The 22,978-nt window shown below is 31.1% G+C and overlaps 2 protein-coding genes across 3 annotated transcripts; one reads left to right on the top strand and one right to left on the bottom strand.

The window, feature by feature from the left end:
* Positions 1 to 3,226: 3,226 nt before the first annotated feature.
* On the top strand, positions 3,227 to 7,129 carry LOC130970248 (uncharacterized). 2 transcript variants are annotated; one of them, XM_057896261.1, is made up of 4 exons: positions 3,227 to 3,694; positions 5,964 to 6,144; positions 6,246 to 6,339; positions 6,472 to 7,129. In XM_057896261.1, the coding sequence occupies exons 1-4, from the start codon at positions 3,348 to 3,350 to the stop codon at positions 6,774 to 6,776; spliced, it is 927 nt and encodes a 308-aa protein (XP_057752244.1). In that variant the 5' UTR covers positions 3,227 to 3,347; the 3' UTR covers positions 6,777 to 7,129. The 2 variants fall into 2 exon arrangements, with proteins under 2 accessions (XP_057752244.1, XP_057752243.1); XM_057896260.1 differs by having other exon boundaries at positions 3,228 to 3,694; positions 6,418 to 7,129.
* Positions 7,130 to 9,908: 2,779 nt separating this feature from the next.
* Positions 9,909 to 14,939, bottom strand: LOC130969340 (putative beta-glucosidase 41). The gene is made up of 13 exons (XM_057895012.1): positions 14,551 to 14,939; positions 14,383 to 14,449; positions 14,209 to 14,267; positions 13,373 to 13,448; positions 13,175 to 13,246; positions 12,996 to 13,083; positions 12,596 to 12,851; positions 12,170 to 12,285; positions 11,836 to 12,059; positions 11,219 to 11,250; positions 11,025 to 11,127; positions 10,810 to 10,921; positions 9,909 to 10,140 (listed from the first exon to the last, which is right to left on the bottom strand). Exons 1-13 carry the CDS (start codon positions 14,680 to 14,682, stop codon positions 9,945 to 9,947), a joined length of 1,533 nt encoding a protein of 510 aa, XP_057750995.1. The 5' UTR covers positions 14,683 to 14,939; the 3' UTR covers positions 9,909 to 9,944.
* Between the last annotated feature and the right edge of the window lie 8,039 nt (positions 14,940 to 22,978).

Here is a 22,978-nt window from a genome sequence, read left to right as displayed (position 1 = left end):
GATATATGTTGGATATGATTCTCCATCTATAGTGAGATATATTGAGATACAAACTGGAAACATATTTAAAGCACAATTTACAGATTGTCATTTTGATGAATAAAAATTTTCAACATTAGAGGGAGCGAATAAGCTTCTTGAAAAGGAACTTAATTGGAATGCATCGTCCTTGATTCATTTAGATCCTCGATCAGGACAATATGAACTAGAAGTTCAAAAGATGATACATTTGCAAAGAATAGCAAATGAATTGCCTGGTGTATTTTCTGATATGAAAAGGATAACTAAATCCTATATATCAGTTGAAAATGCTCCAATTTGAATTGATGTCCCAGTCGGATAAATGGCCACCGAAACAAATTCACGTCAAAAGCGTGGTAGGCCTGTCGATTCCAAAGACAAAAATCATCGAAAAAGAAAAGAGGTAAATACTATTTCTATTGAAAAAGATAAAGAAGTAGTAAAGACACTAACAGTTGTCCAAATTTCTGATATAGTTTTGACGCCAGAGGATGTTCAGGTACCTGAAAAATTGTGAAAATGATGAGATCTCGATAAATTATGTCTTTACATGAGAAAAATCGGACCGAAATAAGACAATTATCAATGAAATATTTGCATATAATGTGGCATTAAATATCATGCATGAAAGTAAGGATCTTGAGCTAAGAATAGTCGAAGAATGTCGACAAAGAAATGATTGGCCAAAATGGAAAGAAACTATAAAGGCTGAGTTATACTCACTTACAAAATGTGAAGTATTTGGACCTGTAGTCTGTATACCAAAAGATGTAAAACTTGTTGGATACATATGGGTATTTATGAGAAAACGAAATGAGAAAAATGAAGTTGTACACTACAAAGCTCCACTTGTGGTACAAAGTTTTTCACAAAGACCTGGTATAGATTATGAAGAAACATGTTCTCCTCTAGTGGATGCAATAACATTGTATTATTTGGTCAGTTTGTCTGTATACTATAAACTACATATGCATTTAATAGATGTGGTAATAGCCTATTTATACGGATCATTAGATCGTGATATTTATATGAAAGTCCCTGAAGGATTAAAGATATCTAAACCATCCACTTAATATTCACAGGGTTATACTAAATCAAATTGCAAAGAATATATATATATATATATATATATAATCGTTTTACTGAGTATCTGGCTAAAAACGGATTCAAGAATGATGATATCTGTTCATGTATGTTCATAAAGAAATTTGCATCTAAATTCATTATAATTGCTATGTACATTAATGATTTAAATATCATTGGAACCCCTGAAGAGATTCTAACAATTATAAAAGCTCTAAAAGAAGAGTTTGAGATGAAAGATTTCGAAAAAACTAAATTTTGTCTTGGCCTGCAGATCGAGCATACAAAAAAATAGAATCTTTATTCATCAAACAACATACACAAAAAAAATCTTGAAGAGATTTTCTATGGATAAGTCACATCTATTAAGTATCCCAATGATAGTAAGGTCTTTGGATGTGGAAATGGACCAATTCCATCCTAAAGAAGAAAATGAAGATATCCTTGGTCTTGAAGTACCATATCTTAGTGCAATTAGAGCACTAATGTATCTTGCTAATAATACACGACCTGACATATTATTTGTGGTGAATTTACTAGTAAAGTATAGTTCCTCTCCAACCAGAAGACATTAGAATGGAATCAAACAAATTTTTCGACATCTTCAGAGAACAGTTGATATGAGTTTGTTTTATCCATATGAATTCAAGTCACAATTAGTTGGCTATGCAGATGCTGGATACTTATCTAATCCACCAAAAGGAAGATCTCAAACAGGATATATATTCACATATAGTGGTACAACTATATCATGGAGGTTCACGAAACAGACGATAGCAGCAACCTCCTTTGATCATGTTGAAATACTAGCGATACATAAAGCAAGTCACGAGTATTTTTGGCTTAGAAATTTGATCCAATATATTCTTTCATTATGTGGACTAATTGATCATAAGATAGCTCTAACTGTCTTGTTTGAAGATAATACAGCATGCATTGCTCAACTTAAGGATGGATACATTAGAGGTGATAGAACAAAGCATATAAATTCTTCTTCACTCATGATCTTCAAAATCAAGGAACAATTGATGTCCAACAGATACGCTCAAGCGATAATCTGGCAAATTTATTTACGAAGTCACATCCAAAATTCTCCTTTGAAAGATTGGTATATTAGATTGAGATGCGCCGATTTCGAGATATAAAATAATATTGGCAAGAGAGGGAAATAGTACTCTTTTTTCTTTAGTTAGATTTTTCTCTTTTTTGGGTTTTTCTTGACAAGATTTTTAATGAGGTAGTCCCATCACAAAGGATATTGTACACTTTTTTTTCACTAAAATTTTTTTATTGGATTTTTCTTTAGCAAAATTTTAACGAGGCATAATCCTAAATGGACATTCAAAGAGAAGTGTTGTGACAAGATAAATACCCATTTAATAGCCTGCGACTTTCTTTAAAGAATGAACGGTTCAATTTTTCCAAATGTGGGAGCTCAGATTTTCAAAAAAAATTATATTTAATGAAATTTAAAAGAAATGACCTTGTACGTGTATAAATAAAGGAATAAGTTCTAAGACAAAAACACACAACAATATATAAATACAAAAACACTTCTCTATCTCTTTCTTTCTTATACTGCAATATATATAATATATATGAATTATCTTTATTATATTAAAATAACAATATTAATAAATATTAATGGTAGAATTTTTTATTTATATTTTTTATTTTATATTTATTTTTTTTATTTATTTATTTTACAATGTCATTTCTTTTTTTTTTTTTGCTCTAATCACTTATGGTTGGTTTAAGGGTCCGTTTGAAAAATTTTAAAAGTAATTTTTTTGAGTTTTTGACTTATAAAAAATAATAGTATTAATGTCTTGTGTAATTTTTAAAATTAAATTATAATTTTTTAAAAAATTATTTAGGAACTTATAGAGAAATTTAAAAATATAACTTATCTCATAACATTATTATTTTTTATCACATTTTTATAAAATAAATACTTTTAAAACTAAAAATTTAAATATAAAATAATTTATTTATCAATTATTTTTAATATAATCATTTATTACTTAAATTATTTTTTTAAAAATAACTTAATTAAATTGTTTTTCTAAATTCGGCCTAAGTGTGCCACTGAGATCTTATAGGGCCTCATAAGTGTCACACACTGATTATTCGTTATCCACTCAGCGAAGCTAACATCTCTCTATTTAAAACTGCAGTGGAACTCAGCGCACCGCTTCCTCGTAAAATCCCTATTTGCTATTTTCTTCTGGTGTGATCAGACCATGGGTGGCGGAGGAGCTATGCGAACGGCGTCCAAAATCGCAGGAATTGGCATCGGTCGGACTGCCTACAGGGGTTCTCCAGCGTCCCTTCCAACTGACCAGTCTCGGTCTGTGAGGAACGCGTCCCTGCCGGCATCTGCCGTCTTGTCATCTCATGGAGCTAAGCCTGCCGAGGTTGCGCCGCTGCACACGGCGGCGTCGTGGGAGTTAGACGATTGGGAGTTTGCCGATGAAGGTGAATTGGTTATGGTCGCCGGTGAGCCCATGCCGCGGGTGGTGTTCCAGGGTGTCCCTACGTTTGAGGAAGCGAAGGAAGCCACCACCGAATTGAAGGAAGCTATTGATAAGTATAAATACTCTCTCTCTCTCTCTCCCTCGCTCACATCTTTTTTTATGAGAATTAGGTGAAAATTATACATGATGTAGTTTTTGCATGCTTGTGAATTTAGTGTGTTGATTATGGAATTGTGTGATTTTTCTATTCTAGTTTGAAATTCTAGGGTTGTTTTATTTCCTTTCTAAATAAGTTCAATTTTTACGCTGTTTCTGTCTGCTCTATTGTTATTGAACAATGAAAGGGTTTCAAACTGATGGTGAATGAAACACCAAAAGAGGGATGAAATCAAAGTTAACTTGGTTCTCATAGTCTCACTAACCTGTCTATCACATACCATATAATTGTAATTTGATCTGAGTAATGATTGAATTGCTTAGAACATGTTGGCTTTCTAGCTAATATATTTGAAATCAAGGCATTGGAATTTATAAGGAATAGGTTTCACTATAGGTTAAGGGAGGGAAAAGGAGGACTCTTGTAAGAGTAAAATAGACTCGCAGCTACTCTTCAAACTACTTTCCTTTTGTGTCTAAATTAAAACTCACAGGTACATTAAAGAGCTGGTTTCTGTATGGAAGCGTCAATCATTTATGGAAAATTAGTTGTTTCAACATCCAGTCTGCTGAGTTTTGTTATGCCTGAATTCCGGATGCATAATTTTTTGTTTGTGGCAATCTGATTAGCAGTTATATATCATTTTAGAAAGGGGGATCTGCTTTTAGTGAACTTTTAGTTTATGTAGGTTATTTATAGTTGTTTAAGGTAGCATGCTCATCAGTATAGTTAAAGGAGACGGTGTTAACAAAATTGTGATTCCACTGACCCAATAAGAATGATTTCTTCTATGCCAGTTCAAGATTTCTAGCTAGCTTACAGAACTGATTCTTGCTTGGTCAATGATTGGCTTCAGATTTGATTAAGTTCCTTGTGAACATTATGATTTCCAGTGCATACTGGTTTCTTTATGGAGAGAGGTGAAAGTCTCTGTTACAAAACCATGCTGATCATTATTATTCTTTTTCTACAAAACTGTTTGAGCTTGATAATTAGGAATATTAAGTCTCTTGATTCTGTGGTTAAACATTTTATAGGTCTTTGAACCATGAACTATGGATACTCCTGAATTTCCATCTTGCCTGGATACTTCTTACCTATTCATGATCATGGGTACTGTTGATCTATTATTATAAGTAAATAACTACAAATTGGTTTTTGTAAAATATTAAATCATGCAAGCTATTTGATTTTCTTGTAGGAAAACAATATTGTTATACTCATTCAAATGAAAGTCTCATCTAATATTTTTGAAAGTTACATTTATTTCTGATATCATTACTTTTTAATTTATAATTTGATATCTTTATGTAATATTTTCTGATGTATTGGCACCCAATTTTCTGCAAAACTTTGATACCTCATCCCATACCCATGCTGCATAGTTTATGTAGGATACCAGACATTTATGTCAAACATTGGACTGGTTCACTCTAAAGAACATCCATCTCCATGATCCCTCTCCTTAACTCTCTTAGAATATAATATTTGGCCTATTCAATCTGAAGAATGTCCATCCCACAATCCCTCTCTTTTAACATATTTGATAATTTATCCTTGTTTCCTATAGTTGGTGTCTCCAAAAATTGGACAATGTACAGATAGTATTGCTTTTGGTCAACCATAGAAATTGACTTAAATCCTGTTTGAGCAAACAGCTTAATTAGGCCCATATAGCTTTGTACATAATGTTGTATGGAAGTAGCTTAACAAGTAGTGTTTGCATTCTTATTCCAAAACTGTTTATTTTATTTTGTACTTCTTGTTTCAAAATGATGTGTAAAAGACTGTTTTGAGAAGCTAAATCTTTCAAATTTCCAAAAGGCTTTAGGAATAGCTTTTTGGGAAGTCATGAGTTGTACATCAGTTTGACCCGAAGAAGTTTAAAATAACATTTCACAACTCAAAAGGCTTTTATGAAAAAAAATAAAATAAAAAGGTGATGCGTATTGTTATTGAAACCCACCCTTAGCCGATGTCTGTCACTTGTAGTATTAAAGAAAATACTAACAATATGTGATCCATGTTGATTCATGTTGTGAAGAAACTACTAGCAATATGTGATTCATGATGAGTCATATTGTAAATGGTAGGGTAAAAGGGTTACGTCATTTCTACTTTGAACTGTATCCATGTTGTGAAGAAAATACTAACAGGGATTATTATTTATATCTAATTAAATGCTCATCTGTCTCTATTCTAATATCCTAGTTGTGACTTTCCAGAGTATACCTTTCTCCTGATTCTTCCCATTCAGAGGTTTCGTCTCATGGTAGTGAAGTCTCTGTTCTGTCTCCTACTCAAGTTGAGGCAGAGAGCAAAATCGTCGAGGCCATCTCAAGTCCATTGGTCCCTAAGCATGCCCTTCAGGCTTTTAAACTGCTTAGTACAAGCTCTCAGGCACAGGTAATTGCCGTGGTTATGTGCTGATGTTGTCATATCCGTTTTGATACAACACAAATTTTGAATTATGAATTGATAGAGTTTGCGTTGTTGGTTTCAACTAGACTGTGGTGGCTTCCATTGCTTGTGACCCAAATGTATGGGATGCGGTTATGCAAAATCCTGCTGTAACTGATTTCTTTAAGTTACACCAGGAAGGTAGATAAGTCTCCCTATCTCTCCATTAATTTTCTCATCTTTTATATTGTATTTTAATTTATTGAAATTGTGCTGTAGTGGCTATCTCTGAAACAGAGGAAACTCCTGAGAACCTAGAAAATTGTGCTGCAGTTGCCGGTTCTGAGGCAAAGGAAGCTGCAGAGAACGAGAAACTGTTGGCAGAGTCTGATTTGGGGAATGGTTCTTTCGATTTCATGAGCATTCTGGAGAATTTTAAGCTGACGGTGACTGAAATGGTAAGCAGTGTATCAAATTTCCTGCAGAACATTTTCCCAACAGCTGAGAAAGAGAATACGCATGGTGATGCTGATGGAAATGCTAAACAAAGTTTCATGGATACCAATAAAATCATGGGAGGAACTTTCATGGGATTGGCAGTGCTGGCTATAATGGTGGTATTGGTGAGGAGATCCTAACCTAATTCTCCCATCTATGGAGAACACTACAATTTGTCGAGCTATCTAAAAATATGAAATATATATGAAGTGTAACACTTAGCACAAAAAGTGGTTGGCTACAAAGTTCACGTAAATCAGCTTTTAAACTTTTGGAGGCAAGCCTACTAGCTTTAGACTTTTGGGTTAAACGTCTTAGTTTTTGAGTAATTTCTTGTTTTTTTTTTTAAATTATTTAGTATTAGTGTTGTTATTTTTTATTTTTTTTATTATTTTTTTTCATTTTTAGCTCTAGCGGATATCACAATAACAACAGATGAACTAATGTTTGTGGCCCCATGTCGTATCCTAAAAATAAGCGATTTGACAACAGATGAACGAATCTCTAACTAACATAACAAATATAGAAACTAATTAACTAACACAGTAATACTCTAACAAAGCTAAATTCTCTTTAGTGAGATTAAGGGTGTGTTTGGCAAACCCGTTTGAAAGGAGAAAAGTACGTTGAAGTTCTTTGAACGCTGTATTTTAATGTTTGGCAATCTTTTTTATCTAAACGCAGAAGTGATTTTGCAGCTTAAAAGCACGTTTACTAGAAGCAAAAAATTGTTGCTTCTGCGTTCACTTCAACGTGACTTCACCTTTGATTATTATTATTGGTGTTTTCCAAAAGAGTTTTCATATTTATTTCATTATTGGTGTTTTCCAAAAGAGTTTTCATATTTGTTTCAAGTCATTTCAAATATTTTAAATTTTTTTTAATTTTTAGTTTTTTTTTATATTTTAGTTGTTTTATTAAATTTATTATTTTAATTTTATTATAATATGAATTATTGATCTTATTAAAAATGATAAAGTAAATAAAAAACTAATCATACATAACAATGGAATCATAAATAATAATTAATAATAAATAAAAGAATATTAAGATTACTAATAAAATTATAGAATATTTTTTGTTTGACATTGTAAAATTTATTATTATAATTTTTGTTCATTGTTTATTATTCTAATTTGTTATAATATGTATTATTGTTCCTATTGAAAATGATAAATTAAATAAAAAATTAATTATAAATAATAATAAAAACATAATTAGTAAAAAAATTAAAATCTAAAATAGTAAACAAAATAAAATTACTGAGAGTACTCATAAAAAGTACTAAAATATATTATTTTATATGTTATTTTTAATTTAATAAATAAATATTAATTTTTATTAAAAAAATTATAATAAACTAAAATAAAATTTTATAAAAAAATATTATATAAAAAATATACTAAAAAAGCATAAAAAAGGATTAAATATATTAAAAAATAATATTATAATTTAATATTATATTTTTTTAGTAATTAACTAATTATCTATCTAAAAGTGATTTTAACTAATATTATCCAAACAATTTCATTTTATCAAAATCAATTTTAGTATAAAATTGCCAAACAAAAATCATGTTGGCACAAACTCACTTTTATCCAAAATCAATTTTACAAAATCACTTTTATTCAAACTCCAGTTTGGCCAACTCTAATCCAAACACACACTAAGTCGTTAGTGAAGTTATGTTTGGTATGAGCTGGCAGTTAATTCCGAAGTCTGTTACAATACCTCAACTAGTTAGCTATGATAGTAGTGTTAGGGTATGTAATGGAAAGGGATGAAATCATGAGAATCATTTTATTCGTCATTCATTTCCTTCTTCACTCTAATAAGATGCAATGTGACAATTACATGCCATTTTGTTAATTAAATAACCACCGTATAATTAAGACAATCAGAAACGTATTTATGGCAGATATCCTTTCTCTAGGGATCATCACGAATTTTCACTTTTTGCGGTTATAAATTAGAAATATAATAGTTTTTTTATCTTACGGGAATATAAATCTTTTAAAACTACATTAGTATTAAACTATTTTTACAAAAAGATCGTAAGAGAAAAAAAAGATCGTAAGAGAACTACTTTTACAAAAAGATTGTAAGAGACTAAAGTCTCTGCCAAGAAGATTAGAGTCTTTGTAGATAAAAATAAATAAATAATAAGTTTTTTATTTATTATTTTTATATGAAAGAGTTTATTTTTTTTTACTAATAATTGATTTAACATTCGTGGTCTAAATTTTAAAAGAATTTAACATGTATATTTTTATATTTAATTATGTGTTAAGTCTGTTACACAAATAGAAATAATTAATTTTTATGCTTGTTATTTAAAAATAGTATTTTTTTCTCTCCATATATAAAAATATAATTAGATATTAGTATAAAAAATTTATATTGATAGTTATAAAATTAATTTAATTTTTTTTTGAAAATACAATTGAATCTTAATTTTAACTTTTAATCACAACATTAATATTTTCTCTAAATTATATGCAATAAAAATTTAAAGAAAAAATGTGAAAATATAGATTAGAAAGATAAACAGTAAAAATTTAAAATTAAATAAAAATATGTATATAATAATATATTTTTATTTAAATTATATTATGTGATTAATTTTATTTTTTGTAGAATAGAAAGGTAGAGAAAAATAGAGAATGAAAGAAAAGAGAGAGAAAAATAAAGAAGAAGAATGAGAAAGGGAGTTTGTTAATTTTGGAAGTTAAGGAAAAAATTTATTTTAATTATAATGAAAAATATCTGGTTACACATTTTAATTTGTCAAATTACTAATATAAAATATAAATTATAAATTATATATAGAGTGGGAAGGATAGAGAGAAATAGAAAAAAAGATAGTAAATAAGAAAATATAAGAAAAAAGTTTATTAATTTTGGAGAAAAATATTTTTTTAAATTTTAATAAAAGAGGGTTACATGACACATTTTAGTTATTAAATTAGCTAGTAATATATAAATATAATATAATATATATATTTTAATTTTAATTTTAATTTAATTTGAATGCAATTAAAGAATATTATATTAGTATATTTTGATTGTTAAATTTATAATTAGTCATTGATAATGATATATAAAAGAGATAAAGTGAGTAAAGAAATAAAAGAGATAGAGAACGGAAGAAAAAAGAGAGGAGAATTCTTTAATTTTAAAAGAAAAAATTTAATTTTAATTGTAATAAGAAAGTGATATATAACCTATTTTAATTGTAAAATTAATAATATATAATAAATATAATAGATATTCAAGGAGCGGTTTGCAGTGACAGAAATAACAATATATTAACTTTGACTTGTCATTTCTCGTTCTAATCTGAGCATGTTTTTGAACCATGTCACCGAAGCTTTTGGTATCCTAGTAAGGTTATTCTTGTAATCCACGTAGTAGAGTCCAAACCGGACAGTGTAGCCCGAATTCCATTCCCAATTGTCAAGCAACGACCACACAAAGTAACCTTTAACATTGCAGCCATCTTCCCTGCGTTGAATTCATGTAACATCATGATTGACATATATCTAGTAAGCTAGCAAAATCAGTGTTAAAATGTCCTAGAATGCAAGATCAGGGTTCTATCATGGATGGATGCTATCATAGTTGTTAAGATTGCAGTGTTTCCCTGACGCAGTAATGCTATGATCAAATTAGAGATAATGTCCAATTTGGTCTTTGAAATTTCAGCACTCATCAAAACAATCTTTGACTTTTGAAAATGACCAAATTAGTCTTTGAATTTACAAATAGTGAATCGCCTTTGTCTTTAATTCAACTATCATTAACATGGAGTGTTAAAGTGTTAGCATGACATCCCAACGTCACATGGCTATGACTTCAATATAATCAAATATATATTCCAAATTAGTTAATTGAACTAATACTTTAACGTTCTATGTCAGCACCGTATTAATGGTAGTTGAATTAAAGACGAAAAAATTCATAATTTATAAATTCAGAGACTAATTTGGTCATTTCCAAAAGTCAAAAACTGATTTGATGAGTGCTGAGAATTTCAGAGACGAAACTAGTCATTACGTCGGTCAAATTATGTGAAATAGAATGACACCGCAATTGCAACCTGATATGACTGCAACAGTGACCATGACCCCAATTTTAAAATCTTGGCAGGGTTTAAATCACATGGACTGATACCTTATAGCTGCAGATAAATTAGAGAGATAGTCCCGGTGATAATTTATCCTCTTTTCATCATTTAAGGCCTTATCTAAGGTCGTAAAGGGTATAATGTTAGAGTCATCCATTCCTGCCATGGAAAAAGAAAAAGAAAAATATATATATAATAAATGTGAAGAAATGTCAAGTATGTATGATTCATAATAGGTTTCCAAAACCAAATGATTACTCACCATTTTCTGTTATAATTATAGGTGTGTTACCATATTTGCTATTCACATAATTTACTATCTTTCGAATGCCCCATGGCACAATGTGCAGCCAACTTGATGCTGCCTGAAAAAACATGCAAGACTTTGATTAATTTAAGCATAAACCAAGAAGTGTAGATGTAAATTATAACCTTGAATTTTTCTTTTGAGCATACCCTTTCTCCAATTATAGCTCCTTTGCGGTATGCTATGCAATGGACAAGAAGAAATATCAGAAATTTAGATTCGATATATATTTTGTTTGTTATATGCAAAGAAAGGAGTGAAGAGTTTAATAAGAGTAAACAACTATTTTGACACTTGATTAATTCATTCACAACTTTGTCGCGATTCCTCGTACTGATAATTACACAATGGTACTGAGTAATTGGTTCTGCATATTTAACCTACCCGAAGTGATGAATGCTCTGTTAGTGAACAACTCTTTGGAGGGTTAATAAAATGACAAGTTTATTCAACACTATACAAAAGCAGGATCAAGCTCCTCTAAAGTGAGAAAGTTGATAAGCTAAAAAGTGAGAACCTAATCACCCTTGAATTAAGATAACGGAACTCACACACGACAGAAATTAAAAATTCAACGGTGATTAGCCCCTTACATTGCCACTTTACAATTTTCCTCGCTTTAGAAGATGTTTTTCCATTGAGCATTACAGCCTTCTGATACCAGGTTATAATTATCAATCATTGAGCATCTACTTTATCACGAAATAATCTTTCGCCAGATAAAAATGATAGTTTGCTGTAAATTTAACCTGCATTAACAGCTTACCAGTTGTAATGACAGCTGCATCAGATGAAGCATCTTGCATTATGAATTTATGAATCCTGGTCCTGTCGTTACGAGTATATATCGATGTATAGTGATTTATGCCAATAAAATCTATGGATCCCGCAAGAAAGTTTGAGTCTGCATCAGAAATCTCTGGTAATCTCTCAGCTACAAGTTCTTGCATTGTTTGAGGATATTTTCCAAAGAAAAGTGGGTCAAGGAACCTGATTCAATTCACATTGGTGTAACACATTGTGTGGAAGATGAGTTCTTAATTATCACAGTGATGTTAACTTTATATCATAATCAAATTATGCAGTATAAGAAATCTTACCATCCAAGTGAAAAGTCCATGGCTCTTGATGCTGCATCTTTGTCTTCATCAAGATCAGTTATTGGTTCATACCAAACCGCATCTAATGCTATTCCTACTTGACCTCCTTGTCTTTCCTACATTATCCACAAATGATAACAATTATCAGTTTATCATTAATATTTTTCGAATTTTCATATACCTCATTGATTTTTTCTCTTGCATATTCTGGAAGCACATTTAGTGTGTACTCCAAGAATAATCATAACTACTCATTCTTTAACTTTATACATTGAAATAGTCATCGTAATTTCGTACTGGCATATTAGATAAGATTTGAACTCTTCTTAAATCGGAGCACACACCCCATCCATCGAATAAAGAATGAATGATATGTTACTATGTTCAAGAAATGTTTCTTAGTTGCAAAGTTGATATGGTTGAAACCTTAAAATGCATTTGGTAACAATGATAGGCAGCAGCATGAGATAGAAGAATGTTGTGAGCAACAATGTATGGTTCAGTTGATGATTTTCCCTTCTTACATATAAGATGGCCCAAAAGCGAACACCTTCCAGGTGCTTGAATGCCTAAATCGTACCCATGGAGTGCGAAATTATGCGGTTCGTTGAAAGTAATCCAATGCTTAACTCTGTCACCAAAAGCTTCAAAGCAGGTATAGGCATAATGCTCAAAATCTTTTCTGCGACATAAATAGAGGTCATTATAAAGCTCAGTTTGTTTGGATACCAAGTCAACTCACAATTATCTACGAAGAATCGATCGAATAACATATGATAAATGGTAATGTACAAAATTTTTTAACTTAAATAATGGATTAACTTACATTACTTGTGTGCTAATCCATCCTTCATATTGATCTTCAAGCATCTGTGGAAGATCCCAATGATATAGAGTTACAAAAGGCTGGATTCCTGATTTGAGAAAAGAGCTAAAATTTAAATTAATTTTTTTTTCCTTTGGGCTGTATTTAAGATAAAATTCCTGTGGAAATTCTTGTTTAACCTTTCTTCAGCAAAGCATCAATGAAGCTGTTATAATATTTTATTCCCTCTGCATTTGGTTCCCCTGATCCATCTGTTGAGTTATTAACATGTAAAGTTAGCATTAAATTTAAGAAATTTATTTAAAACAACAATAACAAAGCCTTGACTAAATAAGGTAGGCTCAATTTATTTAAAAAATTGTAATACTTCTGCTTACTTGGGAAAATTCTTGACCAAGATATGGAAAATCTGTAAGAGTCCATTCCCAAATCCTTCATCAAGTCAATATCATCCTGTATAATATAGAATTTTACAAGTGCTTCAGTTGATATTATAAGTAAACTATATGAAATATCTTTAAAATAAATACATGCCAAAATTGAACTCACATCATCATTATGGTTTATAGTAGAAGATTGGTATCAAATATCAAAACAGTAACGTAACTTGTGCATAACAATTTAATAATGAGGATAGTTACTGTACACTTCCTTATACTTAATTTTTAGTTGAATTTTTATAATTTAAAAGTCTATAATCAAGTTTCAATATTGTATAATCATATGTATTTCTCTTGATATTCAACTAATATTATATTTTATAAAATATAATACCAATATTTCTTTCAAGAAGGCCAATATTACTTGCACAAAGAGAAAATAACAGAGGAAAATTATAAAGAATATCACCAAATTGGGAATGATGATAGTGAAAGGTGTGAAAGGCTCTCCTTTGTAACTCTCTACACGTATGTTAGAATATTATGGCATGTGTCACCTATACACATTCGATTTTCCATCTAGCCCAAATTTGGTGAAACGTTATAATCGTTAAGAAAAAAAAGTAATATATATTATTAGTATGGTGGTGGTCTCACTCTGAATTGTTTATCATACCACATTCTAATAATGATTCTAACCCGAGAATTTCTTTAAGAATATTTGCATAATTTCCCACATGCAATTTAATTGAAGGAGCAAGTAATTAATCTGAATAAAGTGAAAGCTGAAGTCAACAAATTAATTAAACTAAATGTATGTTCCAAAGTTTCACCTGAAATCGGTGATATTGATCCACAGCCGTGTCTGCATTACTGAAGTCCAATATTCTTCCTATAATAATAATAATAGTAATCAGAACTTTGAAACCCAGAAATCATATAAGCATATAATTAATGTATGTATGACATTATTATGATCAAAATACATGTATATATATTCTGTATACCTGGAATTCTTGAGAAGGTATCCCATATGCTATCTCCTTTGTTTCCTTCATCTACAGCTCCTTCAAACTATAACACCTTAATTCTTAGCTTTTGTTTTATACATTGACACTAAAAAAGAGCAGTACGGTTCACAAATTACATAATAGTGGAATGAAATACATACATACCTGGAAAGCTGAAGAAGCTGTTCCAAAAATAAACCCATCTGGAAAATCTGTTCTGCTTATTGATTCTACCTTCACAGAGAGCTGTGCTATCAGGCACACAAACATACCAATCATAATAATAATAATCTTCATGTGGCTTTATTATTATTATGCGGTGAGAAGTTCAAATGTTTCTTTCTTTCTGTAATTGGTTACGAGTCTTTGTTGTTTGAATGAAGCTATATACATATTGCTTTGTTTCAAATACAGCGAAAAAAAAAGAGCGCTATCTGTTGTAAAAATTAAATTAGTGCTATATATACATATGGCTGAGCATGAAATAGCCAAATAGAAGGTGTGTTTTCTTTAGGAACTAGCACGTGTTGGGAGAACACGGATAACGAATTCCGAATTTCTTTTGTGTTTTTCTTATTTCAACTTTCCAGATGAGATACTTATATATAAATCCGGTTTCACTAAAGAATTCATTAAGGTGAAGCCAATTCCAACCAATTAGTTAAAAAATAGGTCTATTATAAAAATAAAATATATTCTTATTTGACGTTATATTACTTTATTATGATCATATATTAAGGAGTAGATCTTTTCTAATGAAAAAAAAAATAGATAGTGTCTAGTATTTAATTTAATCTTTTATTGTTTTTTTTATATTTAATTTTGGTTTCACTTATAGAATTAAAGGTAAAAGATTACACTTTATTCTTTCAAGTATTTTTTTCACTGAAAAGGATTCATTTCCTCATATATTATGATTTAATTAAGAACAGAATGATATTTTAATTTAGAAGAGTACTAAGAAGTCAGTAAAATTTGTGATATTTAGTCATTAATTAGTCATCATCAATATTTTTAATGGTATGATATGATATTTAATGGTATAGAATTAATCATTTTCCTTTTGATGATTAAGTGCTGGTCTCTTAGACTTTTTCTAATTTAAATTTGACCAATTTACAAATAAATTTCAATATATCACCTGATTTTTTTACTATATTTTATAATAAACTATAAAAATGTTAAATCATAGTAATAAATATCATAAAAAAATTTAAGAATATATATTGATGTTAATAAAATAATTGAAAAATATATACAAAATAATATAAAGAATATAAAAATATATCCAAACAATTTTAAATAAAAATGCTATGAAAATATAAAAAATCACTCAATAAATCAGTTACTTTATATTTGTACATAAATATGCATTAATTTATTTTTAATATATATTTTAAATTTTAGTATATATTTTATATTAATAATTAATTTGATGATTAATATACATGGCATAATTAAATTTTAAAATAGTCTCGTACACTCTAAATTTGGGCAAGTCAAAACCGCTATGGCTATGTATGGCAAGGACAATTTTAATTTGACTCGTAAAATCAATTTTTGGGATCTATTGAATTATTTTCTAATATTTAGAGTACGCTTTATCTTCTCGTATGTACCTTTTTTCAATTTACTCTTAAATTTATCCTCCAACTCTTATTTGTGGAAAACAAAAAACAAAAAACAAAAAACAAAAAACATAGAATTGAACCACCTAGAGAATTGAATGACATGCCATGGCACTTTTCGATAAGCATGATATTTTTCTACATTGTCCTTGTTGGAGGAACAATTGGATAAGTGTGTGTGAGAGTGAAGGGATGTGCAAAAAAGAGGCGCAATAGAAAATTCCAAAAGAAGAGGAAACTTGGAAACATGAGGAAACTGGCGCAAGTGTACGTCAACGTCAGTTACTGGTTAGTTAAGGTTGCGGGCAAGACACCATTTCGTGTTGTATTCTGAATAATGCCCACTCTTTCAAGGGAGCTTTTCCCCTTTTTATACTACACCTTTGCTTCATTGCTTTTATTTAGAAATAAAACTCTCACTAATTTTCTTTTTCAATATAAACATTATTTAGTAAATTTTATGTTTTTCTTTTTGCTTTTTCGTTTCTCTTGTTAGTTTTCTAGTTGAATCTAATAAACTAAGAGATAATATAAAATTTTATGATTTATTCTCTTTTTACATCTGTGTTTATTAGACGAGTATAAATTATTGTCGTATCATTTGTATAAAATTAGATAATACTATATAAACGAAAATTCAAGTGTTTATATCTTGGACACAAGAATTTTGTTATTTTGCACCTGCATCCCATGTGAGATGAGAAAATAAATGGTATGATAAAACTATGAGGTGAAGTGCATCTGTGCATGTGCAAATAATAAAATTTTACATAAGTCATAAGTGTCTCAGACGGAGAGTTTATCCATATTTAACTAAGATTCATATAGTATTGTTTATGAAAGTATAAAACTATTCACAAATAAAAAAATATATTACTAACAATAATAATTTGTCTGAAAAATAAAAATTTGTCAAATAAACTTAAAAAAACTAGATTTGTCTAATAAAATTATCCAAAAAAGTAAGTAATCTTATAATGATCTTTCTTAAGTAATTTTTCTAAAGTTTAGAGTTTTATTATATTAGTAATTTTGTCAGCCATTTAAATTTTCAGAAATTATTTTTTATATGAAAATAGAGATGATATTTTGGTTGAATATTAATATTTGAAGTGTATTACAGTATTGTGGAAGTTATTCAACACGTCCTCCACGTGTTTTAACACGTCCCATGTATTGGTCAAGATGTTGCCACGTGTGCAACACACCCCCACCCGTATTGATGTTACCACGTGTCCAACACATCTCCACGTGTTGACTTCCTATCTGCAAAATTCACCTACCTATAATTTCATCAAATAATCCAATTTTCAACAAAAACACTAATATTTTTTTATATTAAAAAAAATCAGCCTTAAGTTTTTTATGAATAATTTCTGTACTTCGCCTATTATTATTATTATTATTATTATTATTATTATTATTATTATTATTATTATTATTATAACTCCGCCTATGTTACACTTGCGGTACATAGCCGGTCCCAAGCTCGGATAAAGGAGGAGGGTTGTGTTAGGTCTTCGGCAACCAATATAAAAATATAGCCGAACCCCCATGACATGAATCAAAGACATTATTGCGTTAAAGCTAGGTCGTTGCCCGGAAGCAACGCGTCGTATGGCTCGAGTACGGTGTCAAAGCAAGAGCCGCTGCATCGGTGCCCGGATGTAGTGTTAAATGAGCAAGGGTTATCGCGTTTTCGTGAACGGACGAGGGTAAATAAGCTAGTTCACAAAGTAAAAGGTAAAGGTCGAAGCGACAGAAGGTTGAGATTTGGGACATGGAACATAGGCACTCTAACAGGAAAGTCCATGGAGGTGGTGGACACCATGACAAGGAGGAAGATTAACATTATGTGCCTACAAGAAACGAAATGGGTTGGTGCAAATGCTAGGGAGTTGGATACTTCTGGCTTCAAACTTTGGTATACAGGAAAGGTGAAGAATAGGAATGGGGTTGAAATAATTGTGGATAAGCAGTGGAAGAGGGATGTAGTGGATGTCAAGAGGGTGGGAGATCGGATCATCTCTATCAAACTTGTGGTGGAGGGAGGTGCTTTCCATGTGATTAGCGCCTATGCACCGCAAGTGGGTTCGGACGAACAACACAAGATAAGGTTTTGGGAGGATCTAGAGAGTTTGGTTCAAGGCATACCTTTGGGAGATAAGATTTTCTTAGGAGGAGATTTAAATGGCCATGTTGGGAGAGAAGTGACTGGATATGGGAGTATTCACGGAGGCCATGGTTTCGGGGTGATCAATGCCGAGGGTAAAACTATTTTAGACTTTTCTTCAACCTTTGATCTTCTTATCGCAAATACATGTTTTAAAAAGAGAGACGAACATCTTATAACCTATAAGAGTGGCATGACAAGCTCTCAAATCGACTTCTTCTTGTTGAGGATAGTCGACCGGAAATTTTGCATTAACTGTAAAATTATTCCGGGAGAGAGTTTGACAACACAACATAGGGTGCTCGTCATGGATTTTCGCGTTGAGCAAAAGTTGAGGAAAAGACATTATACGAAGAACCCAAGGACGAGGTAGTGGCGGATGAAAGGTGAGGAACAAAGAAACTTCCTAAGACGGGTAGGAGAAGAGGCAAAGTGGGATGAAAACGGAAGCGCGGAAGAGATGTGGAGGGAGATGGCAGAAGTTATTAGAAGAACAGCAAAAGAAAGTTTTGGTGAATCTAAAGGAATAGGACCAAGAGACAAGGAGTCCTGGTGGTGGAATGCGAGTATACAAGAAAAGATAAAGATAAAAAGAGAATGTTTTAAAGAGTGGTCTTTATGCCGCAATGCAGATAATTGGGAAAAATATAAGGCGGCTAAGAAAGAGACAAAAGTGGCTGTAAGTGAAGCAAAAACAAGAGCATATGAGGGTCTCTACCAGTCTTTGGGCACAAAAGAAGGAAAAAAAGGTATATATAGAATCACAAAGAGTCGGGAAAGAAGAACGAGAGATTTGGATCAGGTTAAGTGCATAAAGGATAAGGATGGAGAGGTGTTGGCCCAAGAGGAGAAGATTAATGAAAGGTGGAAGAGTTACTTCTACGAGTTATTTAATGAGGGACAGAAGACTCTTCCGAGTCTTGGTCGATTATGCACAAGGGAAGATGATCAAAACTTTGACTACTATCGAAGGATTCGAGACTTCAAGGTAAAAGAGGCTTTAAAGCAGATGAAAAATGGCAGGACAGTAGGACCTGATAATATCCCGATTGAGGTTTGGAAAGGTCTTGGAGAAAAAGGCATTAACTGGTTAACCAAGCTTTTTAATGAGATTTTAAGGTCAAAGAAGATGCCTGATGGGTGGAGAAAGAGCACCTTGGTACCTATCTATAAGAATAAATGGGATATACAAAGTTGCGGAAACTATAGAGGGATTAAGCTTATGAGTCATACTATGAAGTTATGGGAAAGGGTGATAGAACAGAGGTTGAGAAAAGAGACTCAAGTAACAGAGAATCAATTTGGATTTATGCCAGGAAGATCTACCACTGAAGCGATATACCTATTAAGAAGGATGATGGAGAGGTATCGTAGTAGTAAAAGGGACCTACATATGGTGTTTATTGATTTGGAAAAAGCGTATGATAGGGTACCAAGGGAGGTCTTATGGAAGGTTTTAGAAAAGAGGAGAGTAAGGATCGCATATATTCGGGCAATTAAAGACATGTATGATGGGGCCACAACTAGGGTGAAGACCCAAGGTGGTGTGACGGAAGAATTCCCTATTGGTATAGGATTACACCAGGGATCATCCTTAAGCCCATACCTTTTCACATTGGTCCTGGAAGTACTCACAGAGCACATCCAAGAGCCTGTGCCATGGTGCATGCTTTTTGCCGATGATATCGTCCTTATGGGAGAGTCAAGGGAAGACCTAAATAAGAAGTTGGAGTTATGGAGAGAAGCTTTAGAAGTGTATGGTCTGCGCATAAGCCGTAGCAAGACGGAATATATGGAATGTAAGTTCAGTCTGAGAAGGGAAAACCCCAATATAGAGGTGAAGATTGGAGAAAACATCCTAGAAAAAGTTAAAAGTTTTAAGTATCTTGGGTGCATTATACAGGATAATGGAGAGATTGAATAGGATGTAAATCATAGGATCCAAGCAGGTTGGTCAAACTGGCGGAATGCATCTGGTTTTATATGCGACAAAAAAGTGCCTTTAAAACTTAAAGGTAAATTCTATCGCACCGATATAAGACCGGCTATGCTGTATGGTACGGAGTGTTGGGCGGCTAAAGGGGAGCACGAACATAAGTTGAGTGTGGCAGAGATGAAGATGTTGATATGGATGAGTGGTCATACGCGATTGGATAAAATAAGGAATGAAGATATAAGGGAGAGAGTTGGAGTAGCACCCATTATGAAAAAAATGGTTGAATCGCGTCTCAAGTGGTTTGGACATGTGAGAAGAAGACCGATAGAACATCCAGTCAGGAGGGTGGATGAGATGGAAGATGGACAAAGGACGAAAGGCAGAGGAAGACCTAAGAAGACTATCTATGAGGTGGTCAAACGAGATCTACATGTAAACGGTCTCTCTGTAGACATGATACATGACAGAGCACAATGGCGTCGTTTGATTCATGTAACCGACCCCACTTAGTGGGACATGGCTTTGTTGTTGTTGTTTGTTGTTATTATTATTATTATTATTATTATTATTATTATTATTATTATTATTATTATTATTATTATTATTATTATCTTTGCTTGGGTGTAATTGGATAAGGCTGCACTCCAACTAATTATTGAATTAGCCAATAATGATTCAGCTTTACATTTTTTTATCATTCATATAAAGATTCCGGATTGCATAATCTTAAGTCATATATATTATACTTTTTCGTTGATATTACTCTACTTTAGAAGAATGATGTATGCATGTACCTACCAACTAACCCGGCATAAGAAAACTCTCGTAACACTTAAAAAAAATAAAAATAAAATATATTTTTGTCCTTGAAAATTGGTAAAAATTTTAAAAATACTTTTAAGTTTTATTTGAATCAAATATATTCTCAACGGCTAAATTTTTAAAAAATTTAAAACCAATCTAACAATAATGCATGAAAATTATGTTTGATTTACTTGTATTGAGGGTTGTTCTTATAAAATTGTTGTTAAATCGGTTTTATTTTTTTTGAAAAATTAACCGTCAGAAATATATTTGATGCAAATTGAAAACTTTTTGGACAAAATTGAAACGAAATAAAACTTAGGGGTATTTTTGAAACTTTTGCAAACTTTAGGGACAAAAAATATACTTTACAAAAAAAAAATCACTTTTATCGATCATTTATTTTACTTTTAGCAGCAATAAAAAATAGTCGTTAATATATTTACCGGCAATTAAAACATTAGCCCTCTTATATTTTATCTCTAAAATAATTATAACATTTACCGATAAAGACATTATGGTCGCAAAAAGTATATAACTTTTAGCAGCCATTTTCTTGGCAATTTATATGACCACAAAAAATAATTCTAAGATTGTAATGTTATTCATTTTCAGTGGCTATTACTATTATCACCAAAACTCATTTTACCGGCAATTTATATGGCCACTAAAAATAATTCTAAAATTGTAATGTTATTCACTTTTAATTGTTATTACTATTGTCGCTAAAATCTTAAATCTTTTTTAATTGTACTTACTCTTTTAGAAATAACAACCTATCCTTTTTCTAAATTTTCAAATTATTTTTACCAAAAAATATTATTATTATACATAATATAAATATACTAAAATTAATTATCACAAAATAAAATATTTTATTAAATTCAAAATATTTATACACAAATTTTTTTTAAAAAATAATAAAATATAATATAAATTTAAATAATATAAATACTACAAATTTATGTTGCATCAATAATTAACAAATAACTGATGATCAAAACTAAATGAGTATTTTATATCATAATCATGATTAATACTAAAAATACAGATCTTAATGTCATTACAAACACCACTACGGTTTCTACATTGCAGAAAACAAACATATACATAATGAGAAGCAGGTGCAAGTGAAGTGTTAGGCTTTTTGCCAACCATCAAATTTGTGAAAAGAGAGGGGGATCATTCATGACACTTGCAGAAGTACATAACTGGCCCCAAGAAAGTATAATCATTTGGTTATACCTCTGGACGAGATCCACCAGTCAAAATAATTGCGCCCTCACTCTTAGCTTTTGAGATAAACTTCAATAATTTTTCATCTTGAATCATAAAATTGAAATATTAGATATTGTATAACAAAATCTTGAGAAAAGGACAAATAGGTATCTGACCTTTTATCCTGCGGACATTTTTGTTCCTAACTATTGAAAAATATTTTTAAGTTCCTGACCTTCACATAACTTGGAGGAATCAGTCCCTCTATCCAAATGCCTCCGTCGACCCAACGAAAAAGTGTGACATGGCTCCCGTAGTGCTTGTCACGCGTACGCGTGGCCTAGCAGACTTCACTCTCACGCGTACGCGTGACACACGAGTACGTGTCGCTATAAATTCAACAAATCCTCATTTCTTCATGAATTCTCCACTTTGCATACTTTTTTTTTCCATTTCTTTCAAGCCATTCTTGTCTTCAAAACTTTAAATCACTCACACAAACATATCAAGGCATCGAATGGGAGAAAAATAAATTAAATTTAGCAATTTAATAGCTTAGAAAGCATGTTTTCAATCATTAAGCACACTTAGGAGAAATTCACAAAACCATGCTATTTTAGTAAATAAATAGAGTGCAAACATTTCCAGTGAGGGTTCGATGATCAATCCCTTGTTCCTTGCATATTAGTTGATGAACTACAAGAGTTTAGCATCAGGACATGCTAATGTTTAATTGTGAAAAAGTTGATGAACCACAATTTTATGGTTTATATTGTATTAAATTTGGTGGATTTTATCAACTTTTTTCACATTTATTTACTAAAATAGCATCGT

The sequence above is a fragment of the Arachis stenosperma genome, chromosome 3, assembly GCF_014773155.1.
Source record: "Arachis stenosperma cultivar V10309 chromosome 3, arast.V10309.gnm1.PFL2, whole genome shotgun sequence".
NCBI classification, from domain to species: Eukaryota; Viridiplantae; Streptophyta; class Magnoliopsida; order Fabales; family Fabaceae; genus Arachis; species Arachis stenosperma.
The sequence above is the reverse complement of the archived record's forward strand: the minus strand, read 5'-3'. Positions and strand labels throughout refer to the sequence as shown.

Coding starts and splice junctions, on each gene's coding strand:
- LOC130970248 (XM_057896260.1), top strand. CDS start 3,348: ATGGGTGGCGGAGGAGCTATGCGAACGGCGTCCAAAATCGCAGGAATT. Junction 3,695..5,963: donor TTGAAGGAAGCTATTGATAA/GTATAAATACTC, acceptor GTGACTTTCCAG/AGTATACCTTTCTCCTGATT. Junction 6,145..6,245: donor GTACAAGCTCTCAGGCACAG/GTAATTGCCGTG, acceptor GGTTTCAACTAG/ACTGTGGTGGCTTCCATTGC.
- LOC130969340 (XM_057895012.1), bottom strand. CDS start 14,682: ATGAAGATTATTATTATTATGATTGGTATGTTTGTGTGCCTGATAGCA. Junction 12,852..12,995: donor TGGATTAGCACACAAGTAAT/GTAAGTTAATCC, acceptor TTTATGTCGCAG/AAAAGATTTTGAGCATTATG. Junction 11,128..11,218: donor GAGCTATAATTGGAGAAAGG/GTATGCTCAAAA, acceptor ATGTTTTTTCAG/GCAGCATCAAGTTGGCTGCA.